Source organism: Dothidotthia symphoricarpi, assembly GCF_010015815.1.
Source record: "Dothidotthia symphoricarpi CBS 119687 unplaced genomic scaffold P153scaffold_2, whole genome shotgun sequence".
In the NCBI taxonomy this organism is placed as follows: Eukaryota; Fungi; Ascomycota; class Dothideomycetes; order Pleosporales; family Dothidotthiaceae; genus Dothidotthia; species Dothidotthia symphoricarpi.
The window spans coordinates 182076-200978 of NW_022985009.1; the positions used below are offsets into that span (position 1 = coordinate 182076).

At 52.3% G+C, this 18903-nt stretch overlaps 10 protein-coding genes across 10 annotated transcripts; 5 read left to right on the forward strand and 5 right to left on the reverse strand.

The window, feature by feature from the left end:
- Window positions 1-1109: 1109 nt before the first annotated feature.
- On the reverse strand, window positions 1110-2813 carry P153DRAFT_362808 (uncharacterized protein). The gene has a single exon (XM_033667222.1). It carries the CDS (start codon window positions 2703-2705, stop codon window positions 1119-1121), a length of 1587 nt encoding a protein of 528 aa, XP_033528115.1. The 5' UTR covers window positions 2706-2813; the 3' UTR covers window positions 1110-1118.
- A 607-nt stretch (window positions 2814-3420) lies between these two features.
- P153DRAFT_281124 (uncharacterized protein) lies at window positions 3421-3922 on the reverse strand (the record flags this gene model as incomplete). Its single annotated transcript, XM_033663129.1, has 3 exons — window positions 3421-3535; window positions 3591-3732; window positions 3817-3922. 3 exons carry the CDS (start codon window positions 3920-3922, stop codon window positions 3421-3423), a joined length of 363 nt encoding a protein of 120 aa, XP_033528116.1.
- Window positions 3923-4423: 501 nt separating this feature from the next.
- P153DRAFT_352993 (DUF221-domain-containing protein) lies at window positions 4424-7204 on the reverse strand (the record flags this gene model as incomplete). The annotated part of the gene is made up of 5 exons (XM_033666410.1): window positions 4424-5580; window positions 5632-5820; window positions 5870-6607; window positions 6657-7134; window positions 7193-7204. The coding sequence occupies 5 exons, from the start codon at window positions 7202-7204 to the stop codon at window positions 4424-4426; spliced, it is 2574 nt and encodes an 857-aa protein (XP_033528117.1).
- Window positions 7205-7458: 254 nt separating this feature from the next.
- On the forward strand, window positions 7459-8479 carry P153DRAFT_97791 (uncharacterized protein). The gene has a single exon (XM_033673530.1). The coding sequence runs from the start codon at window positions 7691-7693 to the stop codon at window positions 8444-8446; it is 756 nt and encodes a 251-aa protein (XP_033528118.1). The 5' UTR covers window positions 7459-7690; the 3' UTR covers window positions 8447-8479.
- P153DRAFT_362811 (uncharacterized protein) lies at window positions 8473-9071 on the forward strand. Its single transcript, XM_033667223.1, has one exon. The coding sequence runs from the start codon at window positions 8501-8503 to the stop codon at window positions 8834-8836; it is 336 nt and encodes a 111-aa protein (XP_033528119.1). The 5' UTR covers window positions 8473-8500; the 3' UTR covers window positions 8837-9071.
- Window positions 9072-10184: 1113 nt separating this feature from the next.
- P153DRAFT_380919 (lytic polysaccharide monooxygenase) lies at window positions 10185-11324 on the forward strand (the record flags this gene model as incomplete). Its single annotated transcript, XM_033669985.1, has 3 exons — window positions 10185-10472; window positions 10519-10762; window positions 10831-11324. The coding sequence occupies 3 exons, from the start codon at window positions 10185-10187 to the stop codon at window positions 11322-11324; spliced, it is 1026 nt and encodes a 341-aa protein (XP_033528120.1).
- A 237-nt stretch (window positions 11325-11561) lies between these two features.
- On the forward strand, window positions 11562-12242 carry P153DRAFT_408975 (uncharacterized protein). Its single transcript, XM_033672063.1, has one exon. It carries the CDS (start codon window positions 11661-11663, stop codon window positions 12141-12143), a length of 483 nt encoding a protein of 160 aa, XP_033528121.1. The 5' UTR covers window positions 11562-11660; the 3' UTR covers window positions 12144-12242.
- Window positions 12243-12938: 696 nt separating this feature from the next.
- Window positions 12939-14506, reverse strand: P153DRAFT_352996 (aldehyde dehydrogenase; the record flags this gene model as incomplete). The annotated part of the gene is made up of 2 exons (XM_033666411.1): window positions 12939-13285; window positions 13336-14506. 2 exons carry the CDS (start codon window positions 14504-14506, stop codon window positions 12939-12941), a joined length of 1518 nt encoding a protein of 505 aa, XP_033528122.1.
- Window positions 14507-15338: 832 nt separating this feature from the next.
- P153DRAFT_97884 (P-loop containing nucleoside triphosphate hydrolase protein) lies at window positions 15339-16634 on the forward strand. The gene is made up of 3 exons (XM_033673531.1): window positions 15339-15534; window positions 15664-16323; window positions 16439-16634. The coding sequence occupies exons 1-2, from the start codon at window positions 15446-15448 to the stop codon at window positions 16214-16216; spliced, it is 642 nt and encodes a 213-aa protein (XP_033528123.1). The 5' UTR covers window positions 15339-15445; the 3' UTR covers window positions 16217-16323; window positions 16439-16634.
- Window positions 16635-16820: 186 nt separating this feature from the next.
- Window positions 16821-18182, reverse strand: P153DRAFT_280461 (isocitrate dehydrogenase mitochondrial precursor; the record flags this gene model as incomplete). Its single annotated transcript, XM_033663078.1, has 3 exons — window positions 16821-17245; window positions 17298-17797; window positions 17857-18182. 3 exons carry the CDS (start codon window positions 18180-18182, stop codon window positions 16821-16823), a joined length of 1251 nt encoding a protein of 416 aa, XP_033528124.1.
- Between the last annotated feature and the right edge of the window lie 721 nt (window positions 18183-18903).

Here is an 18903-nt window from a genome sequence, read left to right on the forward strand (position 1 = left end):
AGGGTAATGGGATTTTATTCTTGAGTTTGAATTGCTGTGAGAGGGGATTGTGGTGCGTGATGTGTGATGTGGGTGATGTGATGTTGTGAGATGTGATGTTGTGAGACGTGGTGGGAGGGGGTGATGGACTGGCTAACTTACCACCCTTCTCTTTCATCTTACTCTCGAGGCGTGGCGTTGTGTAATGAGACTAGATCAGATTGTACCGATTGGAACAAAAACGGTAGAGGAGGCTGGGGCGGAAGAGGAGGTAGAAAAAAGTATAGGAATAGGCGTTGGTTGGACGGGATGGCTGTTATGGGAAGTTTTGGCTTGGATCGATGGTAGAGAGTGGGGTGAAGAGGAGATGGGAAGCGGTGGGGAAGGTGAGTGGAGGAGTATAGGGTGTAGTGTGGTGTGGTACACACTTTCCCTTTGTGTAGGGGAAATATGCGAAACCCCAGTAACCCCCGCAACTCAAGAAGCTGGCGTTGCATGCAGTAACCAACAAACCATAACACCAAGTAATTGAAAAGAAGCTTCAACGAACAAGAGATCAAGCTGAGTCACTCACATACCTGCTCAATCGAAAGTCTATGATAGCATATGGTGCGGGAATTGGGAGAACAGGGATGAGCACGTTTATGGAGATGGTTGTATTGTGGATGGTTTTGAGGTTGTGGAGATACTTGGGGGTTGGGGCGCAGCGGGCTGAAGGGGTCAAGCTTAGTTAGATGCAATACGTTCTATCCTGCAACTGGGTATTGGCTTGGTGCTAATGACTTACGGTCTTGGATGTTCTGGCGCAACAATTGTGGTTTGAAATTCGCGTGTTGCGAAAGGCCGCTTACCCAAAGCGCTGTAAATCATTTCAGAGTGGTATGTGAGGTATGAGCTTAACACTGCAAACGTGTTCGACGTTCGCCGCTTGTTGATCCTTCGATGTGTCGCGTGGGGGTATATATATTTGTCTATTAGCTGGAACGGCTAGAAGATTAATATCTTGCTGTTTCACACCATGCTTTTGCAAAAACGGGTTGGGTGTCAATATACTATCCTTCTCCAAGACCATGATCTTTCAGACTGGTAGACACTAAGGTAAGTTTACCTACCAGTGTATTGACAACTGTCTTGTCTACTCACTGTATCTCAACTGCAGCTTTAGACTTCCACAGAACTTGTTCTTGCCAGATCCTGCAACCCACCCCATACTTGTGACATACAATGCGCAACTCCTTCACAAGAGAAAGTGGACAGCCCTCATATTCGTACTTACGGTTCCATATAAACACAAACTCCAGGTCCACCAGTTCCCGAAGATACGTCGTTTTAGTCTCCAGGAGCTGTTCAATAAGTGCAATTGGCATGTTCCCGCCGAACTGAAAAGTGCCGAAATCGCTAAGGTCATCTCGGAGACGAAGGCGTGTAAGTGACGCAGGGAGAACAGAGGGCCAGTGCAAGTTGTTGAAATTCTCGTTATTGTGGCGCCACATGGGGATATCAGCATCTTTTCCCTCATAAACTGGGTTCAGAATCCAGCCTGAGAGAAGTACCCATGGAATCTCTAGGCTTGTGAGGCGTGTCATGAGGGGGAGGTGAGTGATGCGTCCAATTAGGCCGCAGAGGAACAACATGTTTGATTTGTCTTTCAGCTCGATCAAGATAGACGGTGTGAATTGGACTTTGATTTCGAGAGTTTGGAGCGTGTGGCGTACATATGACAAGGCTTTGCTCAAGCCGTCGCAGTTTATGGAGACCCTGCGCCATCCAGTAGGTGGGTCGTAGATCTGTGGCTCGCATTCCCAATGTGGGGGATAGCACATTACCATACGATGATGGTCGTATACGAGGTGTTTGAGTTGAGATGTGTGGGAGAGTATTCTCGATAACGTATCCCCAGACGCTGTGCACTTCCGGAGGCACAGAGACGATAAGGATACTGTTTGGGGTCGCATCATTGGGGACGGCCATGCAAAGATGACGGGCTCGATGAGGATAGTGTTCAGTGTCCTTAACGATGGTAAGAAAAAGAACAGTCTATACAGATCCAGATCAGACCAGAAGCCTTGTGGTGATCTGGGACCGTCGAGAGCTAGGTTGGCAGACACAAGGAGTCGATATGGAACTAATGACCTGTGGTTGACCGTATAATGCCGAAAAAGTTGAGGAACGAAACGTGACCGTTGCACGAAGCCAAACCCGAGATCCAGTTGCTCAAGAGCCTGCAGCTGACCCAAGATCAATGCTACCACGACATCAATATTACCCCTATCGAACTCAGACATCCACTCCTTTATTCTGGCGTTGTATATTTGTGAAACGCAATCTTCGACTCTCCATTCATCCTCACGCTTGAATGAAGATCGAGCTCTCTGGCCATCAGTCCACACACTACGTGCGCTTTCCATAGACTGCCAATCACACTCATCGTCACAAAGAGACCCGTCTTTCCAAGCGTCTTCTCTCACTATGCCCCCGCCGCGAAATTTGAGTACCCTGACAAGACCAGCCAACTGAGTATTTGCAAGCAGCGTCCGTAATAGAAAGTGAAACGGCGGACAGGGCTGATCGTCTTCCCAAGTCCAGTCAATGGTGTGATAGATACGGGGTGATAGGTATGCGTGCAGGATCTTGCAAGTACGGCTCAACGTGGAGAGTGAAGAGAATGATAGGAGGGATAGGATGGGTTCGAGAAGCTCGGACGGGAGGTCGGTGATTGGCGTCATGGTATATGGACTCGATCAAATGAGGAAGTAGAGGACGTCCGGCGAGAAGGTACCTTGTCCTGCGTCCTGTATATGAAGTATTGCAAGCGCTGTAGCGGGGCTAGGGCGTGCGGCGTAGTCGGCGTAGTCGGCGTTTGCCTGGAATTCACAAATCATTACACGTCTTCTTACGACTAGCAAACTCAATTCTGAAACAATACCAAGCTGCTCCACCACCCCATGAACGGTCGTGGCGACATAGCGTAAGGTCATTTCACTAGTGTGAATAGTCAAAGGAAAATGTAGAGACATGTGCTTGCGTTGACACCTTTACCACGGACCTATTTTGCATCTGGGGCAAGTCTCGTAATACGCTGCCAGAGAAGTTTCCGCTGTTGAGAAAGGGCAACGTCTCACACAGATATGTGCGCGGATATACCAGAATCGTCTGATACGAGGATATATACGGGGTACAAGGTGTAGAGTGCATCTACCATATTGATATAGAGAGATGACTCTGAAGCGCTGTACTCTGTCAACGCTTGTTCTTGTAAGTTGTGGACGGCGTTTGAGAATGAGGAAAAGCACAGTCTTTACGATTGGAGCAAGTAGTTACTGAGGGGAAAAGGTATGCGCAACTCGTGAGAGAGATTGAAAACACGATATACTTTGATGACTTCATGGACATTTCTTATATTGAGGTAGGACTGTAAGATGGTTCCCACGCACCATAAATCTATTTCTTCAAGTTTCCCCTAACATCATCCTCACCACCATGGTCCTTCGCATACTTGCGGTCCTTATCCTCAGGATTGCCAACAACGTCCTCATAATCGCCTGCCTTGTATGGCCTACAATTGGTCAGTATTAAAATCCCATCCTGTACATCATACAGGTGCAACCTACTTCCCCGTCTTGGGATCCAAATCCCCACCTTCACTCAATGGGATCTCCCTGTTGTCACCCTGTCCACTCGCTGCGGATCCGTATGCCACGGTGCTGCCGGGGAACTTGTTGGTTACGGATTCGTCGACGCCGGACTCGCGGGCTGATTGTGGAGTCAGTACTTGAGGCGGAAGACGAGGGAAGGAACACGATGGGACTCTAAAGTCGTGAGAGTAAGAAGACGTACTGGAATCACTGCCACCATGTCCATGGACTGCCGCCGAGGAACCAAGATCCTTCTCCGCCTGCTTGGCCAACTCGAGGGGATCCTTGCCTTGGTATTCAGCTGACATCGTGAGAGGATATGTGAGGTATGTATGAAGCGAAAAAGTGCGATCGATTTCGAAGTTTACGAGGATTGTAAGACTGTGAAGAGTGTAACAATCCACAGAGTAGAACAAAGGAGGGTTTTGAGGACTTTGATGGTGCAATGAGGAGCTACTGCGGTATGATGTATGATGATGTCACGATGTCACGTCTACGTCAAGTATGAACTGAAGCAATCCGAAATACGCAAGCGGATGACTTGAAGGGGTGTTGATGAAAACTATTACTACGTATTTTGCTCGCGATTTAATATTGGGTATGTGTGCTCCGCATTGACTCCGCGCTCTCATGAAAAAGGCCATCAGCCACATGACCAAACATTGAACAAACTAGAAAGAAGATGGGAAATACGGAATGCAGAACATAGGAAATGACACAAGCATCTCAACCACTCGAGGGTTGATCTCTTGGACCCAGGCGCTGCTCCGAGAGTGTTGAAGCCTACTGGTCACTCAGAATGTCGTCCACTAGTAGACGATCTTCTCATCGAACACAGGCGCCTCTCTCGCCTGACCATCATCAACACCGTGCCAATACACCTTGCCCTTCTCGTTGAAGACTGCCTGCTCGTCCGTCATCTGCAGATTCGGCACTTGCTTCTTCGTATCCCGGATTTCACGTGCACTAATACCCATATCGTCCCGAGCGATCCAGATGATCGGCGTTGGGCTTGTGACGGCTGGGTTGAAGTAGGCACGCTTCTGGATTTCAACAGGGAGTGGTTCTTGCGGGCTGTGGTAGAACTTGTCAAGCGAAGTGGACAACTGGTGGATAGAGTGGCGTTCAGGATTGATAAACTTTCGAATAAACGCAGGGATACGTGTAGCGCGGGGAGTGTAATTGGGAGCCTGCTCAGACGTCTTCTCGTGAGCCATGCCGTCCTCATGGTGGCCGTTGGTAGGCGTGGGGTCGGTATATGCGAGGCGGGTTTCCTCGTGGGTCATGGCAGTCTTCAGGCTCACCGTGAACACTATAGTTACAACAAGCATGATGGCCATGATAATCAGAGGGCCCAAGGCTTGAATGTTATCGGCGGCTGCAATGGCGAAAAGGCCGATGAGACAGATTTCTGAAAGATAGACGCCAACTAGGAGTTGTCGCAAAGCCTTCGTGTATGACTCTCCCTTGGTATCGATTTTTGTCTCGTAGACGTAGAGGAAGTTGTATTTGAAGGCCACGTAGAGGAGGGAGAATCCTACAGTCGCGAAACCCAGGACGAGCGGGGCAATACCAGAGTAGGTGATACCGATGACACCTACATTAACCCACTTGGGATACTCCGAGCCCCAAGCTGGTGAAGACATCTTGGTGAGTTTATCAAAGATCTTGCGGGGTGTCTTTCCTGGCAATATGCGGCCGAGAAGTACGACAACGACGAACCCGCCAATGTTCAAGAAATGACCAGCAGCTGAGGACAGTCCCATCAAGATAAAGTAGCTGATGTAGAAATTGGAAGCTTTGGGCAGGTTTTCGGCGAGTAGGCTGAGGACCATAGCAGGGTTGGCAAGAACCTGGTTTATTACGGATGTAATAGCGCTGGTCAGAGTGGCGACGAGGAAAACCTGAACGACTTGGAATGCGAAGTACCAGTCTTGACACTTCAACTCGATTTGGCTGTAGGTGACTGCAACCTGTTAACTGCAATTTCTGAGACTCCAGTATTCGAGATACTCACCATATCCGGCTAGTTTGGCCATGATTCGGCAGATAATCGGAACCAATGCCATCAGAACAGCAAGCAAAACCGCTGGGAGAAGACCAGTGATAACACCCAGAATGACTTGAGGGATCTTCAAGATCCACTCGAGCCAGGAGAATCGGCTGGCTAGGTAGTTGATGTTCGAGATGATACCGACGAACGCAACTATTTCTGATTAGCCAAGTTGAACCTCATAGGGATGTCCGCGCTTTACCTGGAACCGCAAAAAAGATGATCATGATGGTGATGAAGGCAGTGGCTACCGCCCATCGAGCGAAGTGTTCAGGCGGCCCAATTCGGAGATTGTTCCAAACAACTTCCTCAGGCAGAACACCAAGTTGGCGGGCCTGTAGTTTTGAGTTGGGCTTGGTTTTTCTCTTCGACATCATTTGCCAGGCGTCCTGTGCGTGTCGCTGAGTGTCGAACTCCAGAAAGACAGCACCCACAAGTTTTCCTTGACCGTTCCAGTGCTTGTCCTGTTCTTGCGTAATCTTGGGCATGAGCTCAGCCAAGTGCTGTCGTCCGTATTCGATGGTGTCGACCTTCTTGCCAATGAGGAATTTGAGTTTGTGGGTTGGGCGATCCTTGGGGTTCAACCACTTAGTTCCGTCTGTTGCGCTCTCATTCACGAAATGTTTCTTGTTCTTCTCGGCTTTCAGCCTGTTCTGGTTCGCGTCACTCAAAAGCCGAACTTCACCAGCTTCGAGCTTCATAGCGGTATCATCGCGATCTTCAACCATCTTCTCCAGCTCTTTAGTGTTCGAAGCAACCCAAGCGTGTTTGACACCGGTAAACATTGCAAAGAGCTCGTTCTGAGACAGTGTTTTGGGAACATTGGTGAAGAGGATTGTCCTTGCAGATAGGCGGCTGGCACCCCATGGTGACCGACGGTAGGCCTGACGCAGATTGACGGTGTAAAAGGACTCGCGTGCGATGATGATCATGACCATACCTATAGCTGTTAGCAATGCTAGTTTGGAGACTTTATGTGGCAGACAAACCCAAGAATATGACCGACATGATAGCGTGTGCATAGTAGCGGTTGACATTTCTGCCAACAGTGGTGACGTTGCTCATGGAAAGGAGATCGAGCTGCTCTTGGCCAGCGCCGCCGGTTGCATTGATCGGGAACAGAACGGGCCATGTGATCAGGCATCCCAAAAAGCTCATGACGACGAGTATCTTGAAGAAGCGCACAAAAAGGTAGCCATCGATCGACTGGTGATCCAGGATGTACTCATCCTTGAGGTTTTTGAAGTCCTTGATCCATCCAAACATGCTCCCACTCTGGGCTGGTGTTTGCCGCTGGGTACCCAGGTGATTCAGATATGTTCTGGGCGCATACACTCTGCGAAAGTACTTGCGCCCGATGAGGAAGGCGACGATGAAGGCACCAGCAAGAACCGCAGCAGGGATAAAGGTCGAAATCATGCTTGACAACGAGTTGGAGCTCCCCGTAGCTCCCCCAACTTCTCCACCCTGCAATGTCGTGATTAGCGCAAACACTCACAAAATACATGAAATGGATTGAACTCACTGAACTCGACATGTTGGGCGATAGGGCGGCAATGCGCACCCTCGAAAACTAGGTGTAAAGATGGCTCACGGTAGAGCAACGGGTAGGAGTGAAGTGAGGAGTCTTCTTTTTCGCGATAAACACAGGTAATTAAACAAGATGCGAAGGCCACGCGCCTATGACGGTTTTGGGCCTGTTTAGGGATAGCAAAACTGCCGATCACACGCTAGCGTGCGATAGGCTCACCGTAGATCTTCAGCTGAGTACTCCAGCGCCTAGACTTCCTCAGAACACTCTCGCAACGCGACACCAGCCTCAGTTGCGGCGCAATCTGTGTTCTGACAATACGTTCATGTGCATCAGATGAGGCTGTACACCCTCTGGTTTGGATGAACGCGCGCAATCGTATGACGTTTGCCGTGCTCCACGTGCACTGGTGAAAGTTACTTAGCTACTAGCGACTGGGCACGCAACAAGCAAGGCAGTCTAATTCGTTCTTCAGGGGGTCCAATTTGGTAGATGTTGCCACGCTCATTGATTTGTATCGCCAGTCTGCGATCGAACCACGGATTGGAGTCTTGCGATGAGTATTATCTTGAAGCGGTGGATGGATTGTATACATTGAAATCAGAAGCGACACACCCTCCCAGAGGATCGCCCTTCTTGAGTCGAGAAGAGAGGGTCCTACCGAGCGAACGATCGTCACAACAGCCGTTTGGGCCAGGAGGCGTAACTCTGATCGTAACGCACACAGCACCGTCTGCCGTGCGCTGTCGCCCAAGACTGCATCGTAGCCGTCCGGCGGGAAGGAATGCCACCATGACGACAACGATCACGACCGCTACCCTTGGTGATCACGATGCACCAAGATTTCCAATTCCTCCTTTTCGTCTCCTCTGGAACTCGGCCTCTGCGCTGAGTCTCTTTTCGCTCTACTCGATCTCCCAACCTTGTCTACTCCAACCATCTAGACTATCAGCCACAAGGCTATCTCGTACGGACAGGGTCAAACTCTTTGCCCAGTTTGATTGCAATCAACCAAATCAATATTTAACCGCCCACCACGCCCCACCTTATACACGTATTCGCTTCGTCTCGCAGGGTGGTCAACCCATTGCTGTGGTCACGACTGCAAAGTGCTGTGTATATCGTTCGTACACACAGGATCTAGATTCCTTAGGTACTTTGATGTCATGCGTGACACAGCCACCGTGTGGCTGGCCAGACCTCAAGCCAAGACGCACCTTTCCCCTCCTCCCACTGTACTACCGGTAGTATACCATTCACAGACTCCACCAGGAGCATAGCCACACTACTTTTTGCCTATCCATGAACATCGCCTACTGTCGATTGTCTGCAGCGCATTGCACGACACAAAGATATACTGTCGTAGCCAAATATGTTCCATCAACCCTACAATGTCTGAACATCCTACCCGTCTTCACTACTTGCAGAACTTTCCTCTCCGAGAAAACCACGATCAGCGTTAGGAGCAGAAGCATCATCATGCAAACCCGATGTTTGGTTCCTGTCGTACACATCCGAACACCCAAACACTTCATCTCTTCGTCATTCGTATATGTCTCGCAGCCCAATCTTTCAGTCCTCTCTAACACAAAACCTCATGGGAAGGATCAAACTCTAAGAACACTTCTAGTAGCCTGATTACCCTTTCGATCCCACAGCGGATACGCAGCTACTACCGCTGTATCCTTGTATCATGTTACGAACTGCCCCACGCACAGTTCTCGATAATTTTCTTTCCGTGGGAAACAAAGCGACGAGAACAATTGAACAAATTCAGAGACCCGACACTACTTATAGTTGATAGCGCGCCGTTTTCTCCACGCATAATTAACGCCAGCGCCAGAAGCAGTGCAAATTGCTTGTCGAAACGCTAACAAGCTTAGCACGGGACCCATGCCTAGAAGCGTTAATACTCCCCGCTATACCCAGATATCGGCTCTAGCGCGACAAAGAAAGCGGGAAATAAGGTGATGGTATACCCTCACGCTGACCCCAACATATACACGAATAGGCCAAACAACGATAAAATGTCAGATGTCTATGCTGATAAAGTGCTAGTGCTTTGTTCCATTCCTTTCAGTCATAAATTTCTCAACATTCTGGTGTCGTTTGGCCTGTTTGGTATTGTATCCCGCTTGCTCTGTCGCGCTAGAGATCGGTAACAAATATCTTCGATTCAGCAATCTCCTCCGTCAGGATTCGTTTCAGACGTCGTCACTTCGACCATGGGTAATTTCTGCTTCAACTGACGCGTCGTCACGCATGTCGCTCGTCTCAGAAGGCAGCGCTTCCATGCTCGATCGATAGCAATTTCCATTCCCAACAGAAACTACGTCGTCTTTGCCGACCTCACAGGTTACACTTGCCGAAAAACAGGAAGTCGATATGGACAAACCCCGAGAAAAAGAGGCTGTTAACGCAGAGGTAACCTACATCCCAAGACATACAGTAAGAGACTGTGTCCACCTCGAAACAAGATGTTTCGCCTGTCGCCTAGACATGGGTGGATTCTTACCCGCTCTTGACGAGCAATTTCAATCGTTTCATGCTGACCGAAATGCTCGAATGCCATTCGATTATACTGTGTACCCCTGATCAACACCAAGGGAACATGTACTTAAGCGACATCTGACAGTCTTCCTACAATAAAAGAACTATGGGTCGAAGGATTAAGCCAGCCTTATTCTAGCCTTATCCTAACGTGTTGTGGCAGCTAGCGTGCTGTGGCGGTAGGCATGAGCTTGGGTTCGAGACAAATGCTGGAGACGAACGAAGTCATGCATGCCGAGTACGCGGTTTGTATATAAGAGACGGTACACCAGTCTGTTCAAAGGCCATCAAGCTTGACGCTGACATTCATTTTCCACACGCTCTTTAGCATACACTCATTTTCTTCGAATTTATTCGTCTACTCTTCAATTGAACTTTTTTTGAATATACCAACTCGTCCTTCCAATCCAATCCAATCCAACCCAACACCATCAAAATGAAGTACGCATTCGTCGCTCTCGCTGCCGCGCAGCTCGTCGCCTCCCACACGACCTTCCAAAGCTTCGTCATTGACGGCGTGGACAAGGGCCAGCACTTTGCTGTCCGCACCCCGTCCAACGGCAACAACCCCATCAAGGATGTTACCTCCTCGCTCATGACCTGCAACGGCGGTACCAAGACCGACGACCAAGTCGAGGTCGCTGCTGGCTCTGAGGTCACCTTCCAATGGCACCACAACGACCCAGCCACCACCAGCGGTGACTCTGACGAGCCCATTGCTGCTGTATGTTCTCCCTTCGCACGTCGAAAACTCGACTAACATCCTCTAGTCCCACAAGGGTCCCGTCATGGTCTACGTTGCCCCTGCCGCGTCCAACGGTGAGGGCGATGTCTGGGTCAAGATCTTCGAGGAGGGTCTTACCGACGGCACATGGGGCGTCGACAAGTTCATCTCCAACGCGGGCAAAATCACTGTCACCCTCCCCGACCTCGCTGCCGGCGACTACCTGATCCGCCCTGAGATCATCGCTCTCCACGAGGCCAGCCAGTCCGGCGCTGCCCAGTTCTACAACGGTAAGAACAGAGCCTGAAAAGTCGAAAGACTTGTCAAGAAGACGCATTTGACTAACTTGATTGAATAGGCTGCGGACAGATCACTGTCACCGGTGGTTCTACCACTCTCCCATCGGGTGTGGACATGACCAAGGCGTACTCCGCCACTGACGCCGGTGTCCTCTTCGACATCTACGCCGGAAAGACCACCTACCCCATCCCCGGCCCGGCTGTCTGGGACGGTGCTAGCTCCGGCACCTCCTCTTCTGCCACTGCTTCTGTCGTTGCCAGTGCCAGCGCCACCGTTGCCCCCGTCTCCTCGTCGGCTCCCTCCACCACCGCCGCTGCCTCCACCACAGCTGCTGCTTCCACCACCGCTGCTGCTTCCGCCACCGCCACCCCCGTCAAGGAGGACACCCCCTCATCTACCTCCGCCGCTGCCACTCCCTCCGCCACCTCCAGCACTGGCTCCAGCTCCACTCTCCCCGAGACCTTCACCATCGCTCAGTTCATCTCCTGGCTCCGCGAGACCACTGGCACCACCGCCAGCAAGGCCCGCCGCCACGCTCGTCAGTTCGCGTAAGCGTCGACTCATCTGAGCTCTGTGATGACTGCTGCATAGCGAGGCGTCGTCACTTCAAACCTGGATAGGAAACATGGTACATTCAAAATCTCTTCAAGGGCTAGTCCCGTCTTTTCTTCGCGGCCGAGGGTGGTGTACTGCTCACGGCTTTTTTTGTTCTTCTACATAGAGAGACAGTGTGTTCATGACAAATGGAATTTGAACTAAAGAGATTGTGTTTTGAAGTGTTGCTCATGATGTGACTTGGCTTTGCATTGATGAGATACTTCGCACTTGAGATGTCTATTTCGCCATGATGTGTTTTCCGTATATGAGAATCCAGCGTGTGGCTCTCCCATGCAAATGCTCACACAACTATCCATCCCACCTCCCAAGCTAGCATCACTATCGACAGTACGCTTCACTCCATTCCAACACAAAAAACTCCCACTTCCCACTACCCATACAAACACCACACTCAACCCCTCAGCGCCAACCCGCCCCCTTAACCTTATCCTTCCCACCCTTCCCTCCACCCTCCCACCTCTCAACCCGCCTAACAACCACAACCTCCTCCCTCTTCTTCTCGATCCTCTTCTCACCCATCTTCTCCCTGCCCTCCCTCTCCTCCCCACCACCCAAATCCCGCAGCAACCCCCGATGCACACCATGCGCAGTCCAATCCCGTTTCACGCTCGAGCTCGGCGCGGCAGTAAACCAGTCTGGCATATGCGCATGCGCGTGCGTAATCTTGCGGGAGGTGTACTTGTAGGAAGAGGAAGTGTGCTCGTAGATTGTTGGGAGGGGGTGCGGATATACTCGTCGATGGGGATGGTGTAGGGGTTCGACGAGCTTGGTTTGCGGGCGGATGTTGGATGACCGTGTTGAGGTGTAGGAGTAGTGCGCGTGTGTTGTGTGGGTGGAGTGTGGTGGTGGCATGGTGATGGTGGTAAGGGAGGTGTGATTGAGGTCAGGGAGTTTAGCTTATCCAGTGGGATGGGGTAATTGGGCTTTCGTACACTGTTCTTCTACGTTTCATCCAGGCTGGTTGGTGCGCTGATATATACTTCTACAATAAGAGTTTGATAGTGTCATCAGATTGTTCATTTGCTTGTTCTTCGTTTGTGGGGCGACGGGGCGAGTCGGTGGGCGAACATTCTGGGGTGGTTTTAGACAATGCGGGAGAGAACTTTCATGGAGATGGTAGGGAAAGGTGAAGGGGAGAGGTTGGATTGTTTGTGTCTTGAGTGTTCAAACCTATCTCGTTCTTTCCTTCTCCAACCTTCTTCGAAACGAAGACGGCCTGTGGACATCTGTAAGCAGCTCTTTGAATATGGGGGCAGATAATGTGGTTTAGTACGCAAGAGAGAAGCTGTGATGGATATTGAAGGAAGACAAACATAACACGTTTCGCAGTATGAAAAACGCGAAATGCGGTCTGTCGCGTGAAACCCAATCTGACGTGTGGCCTTCTCGTCCATTCCCTCCCGATGTCGATACTCTCGCGTCTAATGTCCCTCATCACATTACACCGTGTCGGATCTACATTTTCGCCCTCTTCTGGAGATACAGCCTAATGCTGACAGCCACTACACCACATTAACACTCGTTCTCTGATGGTCACTGCGACCCCTACTAACCTATTACAGCAGCTAAACTCTTCAAACCCAACAATCCCAAGAGCCAACTTCCCCAACCCAATGTTCTGCACTGGCGATCGAAGTTTGGCTTGATTTCGTTCATGCCCGCAAACTTCTTTTGCTTCTTGAGTGTATACGGGGGATACCTTATGTCCAGCATGCTCTCGATCCACGCGGGTGTTGTAGTGACACTGCGACGGTGCGTAAACACATCGAAGGAAGCCTTGCCGCGGTAGGCACCTTGACCTGAAGAGCCGACGCCGCCAAAGGGGAGGGTTGGAATCGAGGCATGGAAGAAGCCGTCGTTGAGGGAGGCGCCGCCGGAGCGGGTTTGGTTCAAGACTGCAGTGGCAATTAGTAAGGTGGTTGTAGGGTGGAGGGGGTGCATGTACTCTTCTCCATCTCTGCTTTGGTACCGAACGCGTATGTGCCGAGGGGTGTGTCATGGACTTCGTTCGCCATCTTGATAGCCTCGTCGAGATCGGTGACAGGGAGGATGGGCAGCAAGGGACCGAAACTCTCGTCTGTGAGCAGGCTGTCGTTGACACTGTCGACCTGGATGACAGTAGGCTCGATGAACAGTTCGCTCTCGTCCATGTGCCCGCCAACGACAATCTTGCCGTTGCTTGCATCGACCATCTTCTTCAGCCGCTGGAACTGGCGCAGGTTGACAATGCGACCGTAGTCTGGCGAGTTGCGCGCACCCTGGGGGTAGAACTCGGCCAGGGCGTTTTTCATCTCCTGGATAAAGGCTGGGACCATGTCACGGTCGATGAAGGTGCAGTTCTGGCTCACGCAGACTTGTCCCGCGTTCAGCGTCTTCGCCCATAGCAGGCGCTTCGCAGCGAGCTTAGGGTCTGCATGCTTGGTGATGATGGCGGGGTTACGGCCACCCAATTCCAGCGTCAACGGAGTCAGTGTCTCTGCTGCCTTCTTTGCAATAATCTTAGCCACGTGCTCGGAGCCTGTGTAGAAGATCTTGTCCCATTTCTGCTCGAGCACGGCCGTTGTCTCGGGGATGGCACCCTGAATAACCGTGTAGCACTCGGGATCGAGCGCCTCGCCAATGATTTTCTGGAGGATGGCGGCAGCGTAGGGAGCGCTCTCAGAGGGCTTAACTACGGCAGTGCAGCCTGCAGCAATAGCACCAATAAGCGGCCCTACAGACAGCTGGAAGGGGAAGTTGTACGCTCCAATGATGAGGGCGGTGCCCAAAGGATCCTTCCGGATACGCGGGCCCATCAGCTTGTTGGTCAAGGGGATATCGGTGGGCGTCTCGTCCTTTGCGAAGCGCGGCAGGTTGTTGGCCATCCACACGCAATCGTTCATGCACCACGAGATCTCGACAAGGTACGTCTCGAAACTCGACTTGCCCAGGTCACGCTTGCAGGCTTCGGTGATGAGGGCTTCATTGTCTTTGAAGGCCCAGTATAACTTCCGCAGCTGCTGGATGCGGAACTCGAGTGGCCGCGTTTTGTGTGAGAGAAAGCTGGCGCGGAGTGTTGCGCATGTCGACGCGATGTTGTCGAGCGGCGTGTGCTCAAAGGGTGGGAGTTCAGGCATTTTGGTTATGGATGATGGGGAACAAACCAACAATAAGCAGGTGAGGTCAATGATAAGCTTCAGTTGTTGTCACAAGCTTCGTCAGACGTTTCGCATAACGGATGCCTCGGTCTTACCCTGACCCCACATCTGTCGATAGCCTCATTAGCGCGAACTGCTTACTCGGGTTTCTTGGACTAAGCAGCCCATGACTCGTTCCCTGGTTTTCTGGACGACGTTGAAGGTCACTCTAATGAGCAATACGAGGGAATATGTCACTGAGCAGCTTATTCGATGGAGGGTACAAAGAGCCATGCTCAACTATATGTCCTTAGTTGTCACAACCACTCTCCACTTTCCTTACCCATTTACTACAGCTCCTCCTTTACTCTGCAGAAATGTATGCTGAGCTATCCTCACCTCCCTCATGCGCCTTGTCACCTCATTCTCCCCCACTGATGAGATAAACAGCTATAGCGACCATCTTTCCAGGAGCCATCGGCGCTCCCGGCGTTGTCGAGCGCCTAAACCAATAGAAGCTTGATAGTAAACGCGTACATAATAATAGTTTCGCACATGGATACTTTGTTGGCCGCTGCTATAAAGGCCAGGATAGCTAGTATAAGTCTATGCTCCTGTGTTAGGGATGCGTTGCTCTAGATTACGGTCCAGATCCGCGAGTATAAACGTCTCGATATGCAAGGGCACTACTTGCAAAGCAACACTAGCGTCTGTTACAATCTAAACCAGTGTCTAGTTTCAGTCGATACGTAATGCCGAGTAGCACTGGGACTTATAATTAAAACTCTCCTAGTGCATGTTCAAACCGAGGAACGCGATGCGCGTCCATCGCGCCAAGACCACGCAATCACCGATATCTCCGACAGCGCAAGTCACTCCTCTCGAGGCAAGCATGGCGCGCTGATACCCAGGAAGCCAACTTGCTCCACCTCGCCAACAATGGACTACGCAGCACTGCCCCCAGAGATCCCCGAAGTAACGGTCCTCCTCCTCGGCGACTCCGGGGTAGGAAAGTCGACCTTCTTATCGTGAGTCCACTCACCACACGGCACCGCATGCGCCTGAGGAAAGATACGACGCTTTTAAACCGCCAGACCTCCAAAAACGCCGCTCTAGCATACCCCGAACAACCTCCCAACTAACACGCCCACCCCCAGCCGTCTCTCCCTCGGCATCCGCCCCTCCACCTCCGAAGACCTCCCACCGTACTCCCTCCCCCCCCTCCGCGACTCCAACCAACCCTTCGCCTTCGACATAACCCTCTACGCGCGGCCCTACAAGCTGCTCTTCCACGATACCGCCTCACCAACGCACTACACGCTCCTCCACCCCTCCTTCGTAATCCTCTGCTACGACATCTCGTCCCGCCCATCCCTAACCTCCCTATCCACAACCTGGCTCCCAATCGTAAACAGCCACTTCAACCACGACGAGAACCTGCCTGTCATGGTGCTGGGGCTCAAGCGGGACTTAAGGAGGCAATGGACGCTCGCGGAGGTTGGGGAGGGGGGGCAAGGCAGGGGCAAGAGTGTGATGCCGCATGAGGGCGTGCAGACGGCGCAGAATATGCTGTGTGATCGGTATGCGGAGTGTAGTGCTGTGACGGGGGAGCTGTGTAGGCAGGTGCTGGAGGATGTTGCGAGGACGTGTGCGAAGAGTACGACGAAGGATGGGGCGAAGAGTGAGGGGTTGGGGTGTGTGGTTATGTAGGGCGGGATGAGGGGAGCGATGGCCTTTTTGATGGCGGCGATGCTGTTTTTGACGGCGACTCTTGTAGCGCGTTAGACTGCTGTATATGGTGCGCTGTAGGGAGCCCGGTGAGTATCCCTTTTATCTCTCGCTGAGACAAGACACGGCCATGCGAGGAGGCCGCAGTCCCGATCTCGAGGGTATGCTTTATCCCTCGCACTCGTTTGCTCAACTTGCATCAAGGCACCGTTGGATTATCACGTTGATTCCGGAGGCAGCAATGCCACATTCACCGCGAACATCTGATCGCTAACCCCAAGCTATCGATCGCAATTGTGCATGCTTCAGCGCCCAGATAACGGAGTAGTCGCTTCTCCCGAGAAGCAACACAAAGCCATCACTCCCCCTCGGCACATCCAGGAAGAACACACACGACCAGCAAATCTCCCCTGCGCGAAAACTCAAATATAGTGATAGTATTTTTGTTCTTCACAAGTCCTGCCCTAAATAGCACAGCATAACGCTTGAAAGCGATCCGCCCCATGCCGAGCATCAGACACCTAGTCTCATATACTCTCCACCACCAGACCATGCAATGCGCCACCATGCAAAACGCACCAACAACCTACAACTTCTCCTTCAGACTAGCCTTGAGCCTCCTCTCCACAGCATCAAGGTACTCATTCGTCGTGACCCAGCTACCCCTATCCTTCTTCCCACAAGCAAGAGCCAGATCCTTCGTCATGATGCCATCAACGTCAACCGTGTCGACGCAGGCCTTCTCGAGCTGCTCGGCGAAGACGACGAGCTCGGGTGTGCCGTCGAGCTCGCCGCGCTTCGAGAGACCCTGTGTCCACGCGTAGATGGAGGCGATGGGGTTGGTGGATGTCTCGTTGCCCTTCTGGTGCTCGCGGTAGTGGCGTGTGACTGTGCCGTGGGCGGCCTCGGCCTCGAACGTCTTGCCGTCGGGGGTGATGAGGACGGAGGTCATGAGGCCGAGGGAGCCGAAGCCCTGGGCCACGATGTCGGATTGCACGTCTCCGTCGTAGTCTGGGGTGGGTTAGTGGGTAGTTGGATGTGGGGGTTGTGGGTGTGTACGTACTCTTCATGGCGATGATGTAGCCGCCCTCGCTCTTGATCATCTGGGCGACCATGTCGTCGATCAGACGGTGCTCGTACCAGATGCCGGCAGCCTCGAACTCCTTCCTGTACTGGCTCTCGTAGATTTCCTGGAAGACGTCCTTGAACTTTCCGTCGTAGGCCTTGAGGATGGTGTTCTTGGTGCTCATGTAGAGGGGTAACTTCTTCTCGAGCGCAAGCTTGAAGGATGAGTGGGCGAAGCCGGTGATGGACTCGGTCGTGTTGTACTGAATTTGGGCGACACCTCCGCCTGCGGGGTAGTCGTAGACCTTGATAACCTCGGGCTTGCCGCCCTTTGGTGTGAAGACCATCTCGAGGGTACCCTCGGTGTCCATGGTGCGGTCCTTGGCACGGTACTGGTCGCCGAACGCATGGCGACCGATGATGATGGGCTGCTTCCAGCCAGACACGAGGCGGGGCACACGGGGAATGACAATGGGCGCACGGAAGACGGTTCCTCCTCTGTGGTAGGGAGTCAGCATTGTGCTCTGCGCTGCTCGGCACGTGGTTGGACTTCTTACAGGTGGTTGCGGATGGTGCCGTTGGGCGACAGCCACATCTTCTTGAGCTTGAACTCCTCGACGCGCTGCTCGTCGGGTGTGATGGTCGCGCACTTGACACCGACCGAGTACTTCTTGATGGCCTCGGCAGCATCGAGCGTGACCTTGTCGTCTGTCTCGTCGCGGTACTCCAGACCGAGGTCGTAGTACTTGAGGTCGATGTCGAGGTAAGGGTGGATGAACTTGTCCTTGATGACCTGCCAGATGATGCGCGTCATCTCATCGCCGTCGAGCTCCACGACGGGGTTCACCACCTTGATCTTCTTGATACCCGTAGTCGACGCCATCCTGTACTGTCCGCGGTTGAGGTTCGTGTAGGAGGGGGTTGGGTTTGTTGCTGTCCGGCGAGCGTTTAAGAGGGCAGCCGATGTCGCAGAGTTCGAGTGGGAGGCTAGAGTTCTAGTTGCGAACGCAAATCCACAGCGCTGAACTCGAGGTAGTCGTGCAATTGAGGCTGCTGAGCGGATACCAGCGGCGGCAGTCATAACAGGCCTCATGGCGGCAAGAGGAGTGTATAACCGAGGAATGTCGACCGTCTACGAGCGTCGTCGTGCTTCCTGCGCTGCCGGCCGCGGTCTCGACTGGAGGAAGTGCGGCGTTTGAGATGGGATGATAGGTCCGTCGTAGCTGGGGGAGAAGAGCCGCGGGGTAAAGCCATCCGATGGTCTATGGAAAATCCTCACATCGCGAGCTTGGACGCCGGATTACACCGCAACCAGCACTTGGTCCGCCCGATCGCCTAGTCGGCTCGCCAGTGGATGATGGTATACGCGGATTAATTGCACCAGCCGTGTTGCGCATTCCCCTTCCAGGTGCCTGATGTGGGTGCCCAGCATCGTCACGCGGGGCAGCCGTTACGCCGTGTTGCCGAGGGGTGGCACGCAATCGGATGCAGGGCAAATACGAGAAATTCAAACAGCACACGAACAGCCTACTCTCGTACAGAGGCGTGGGCCGTATATGACTTCCACCGGCACCAGACGCCCATGTGACTCCAGTCCGTGATAT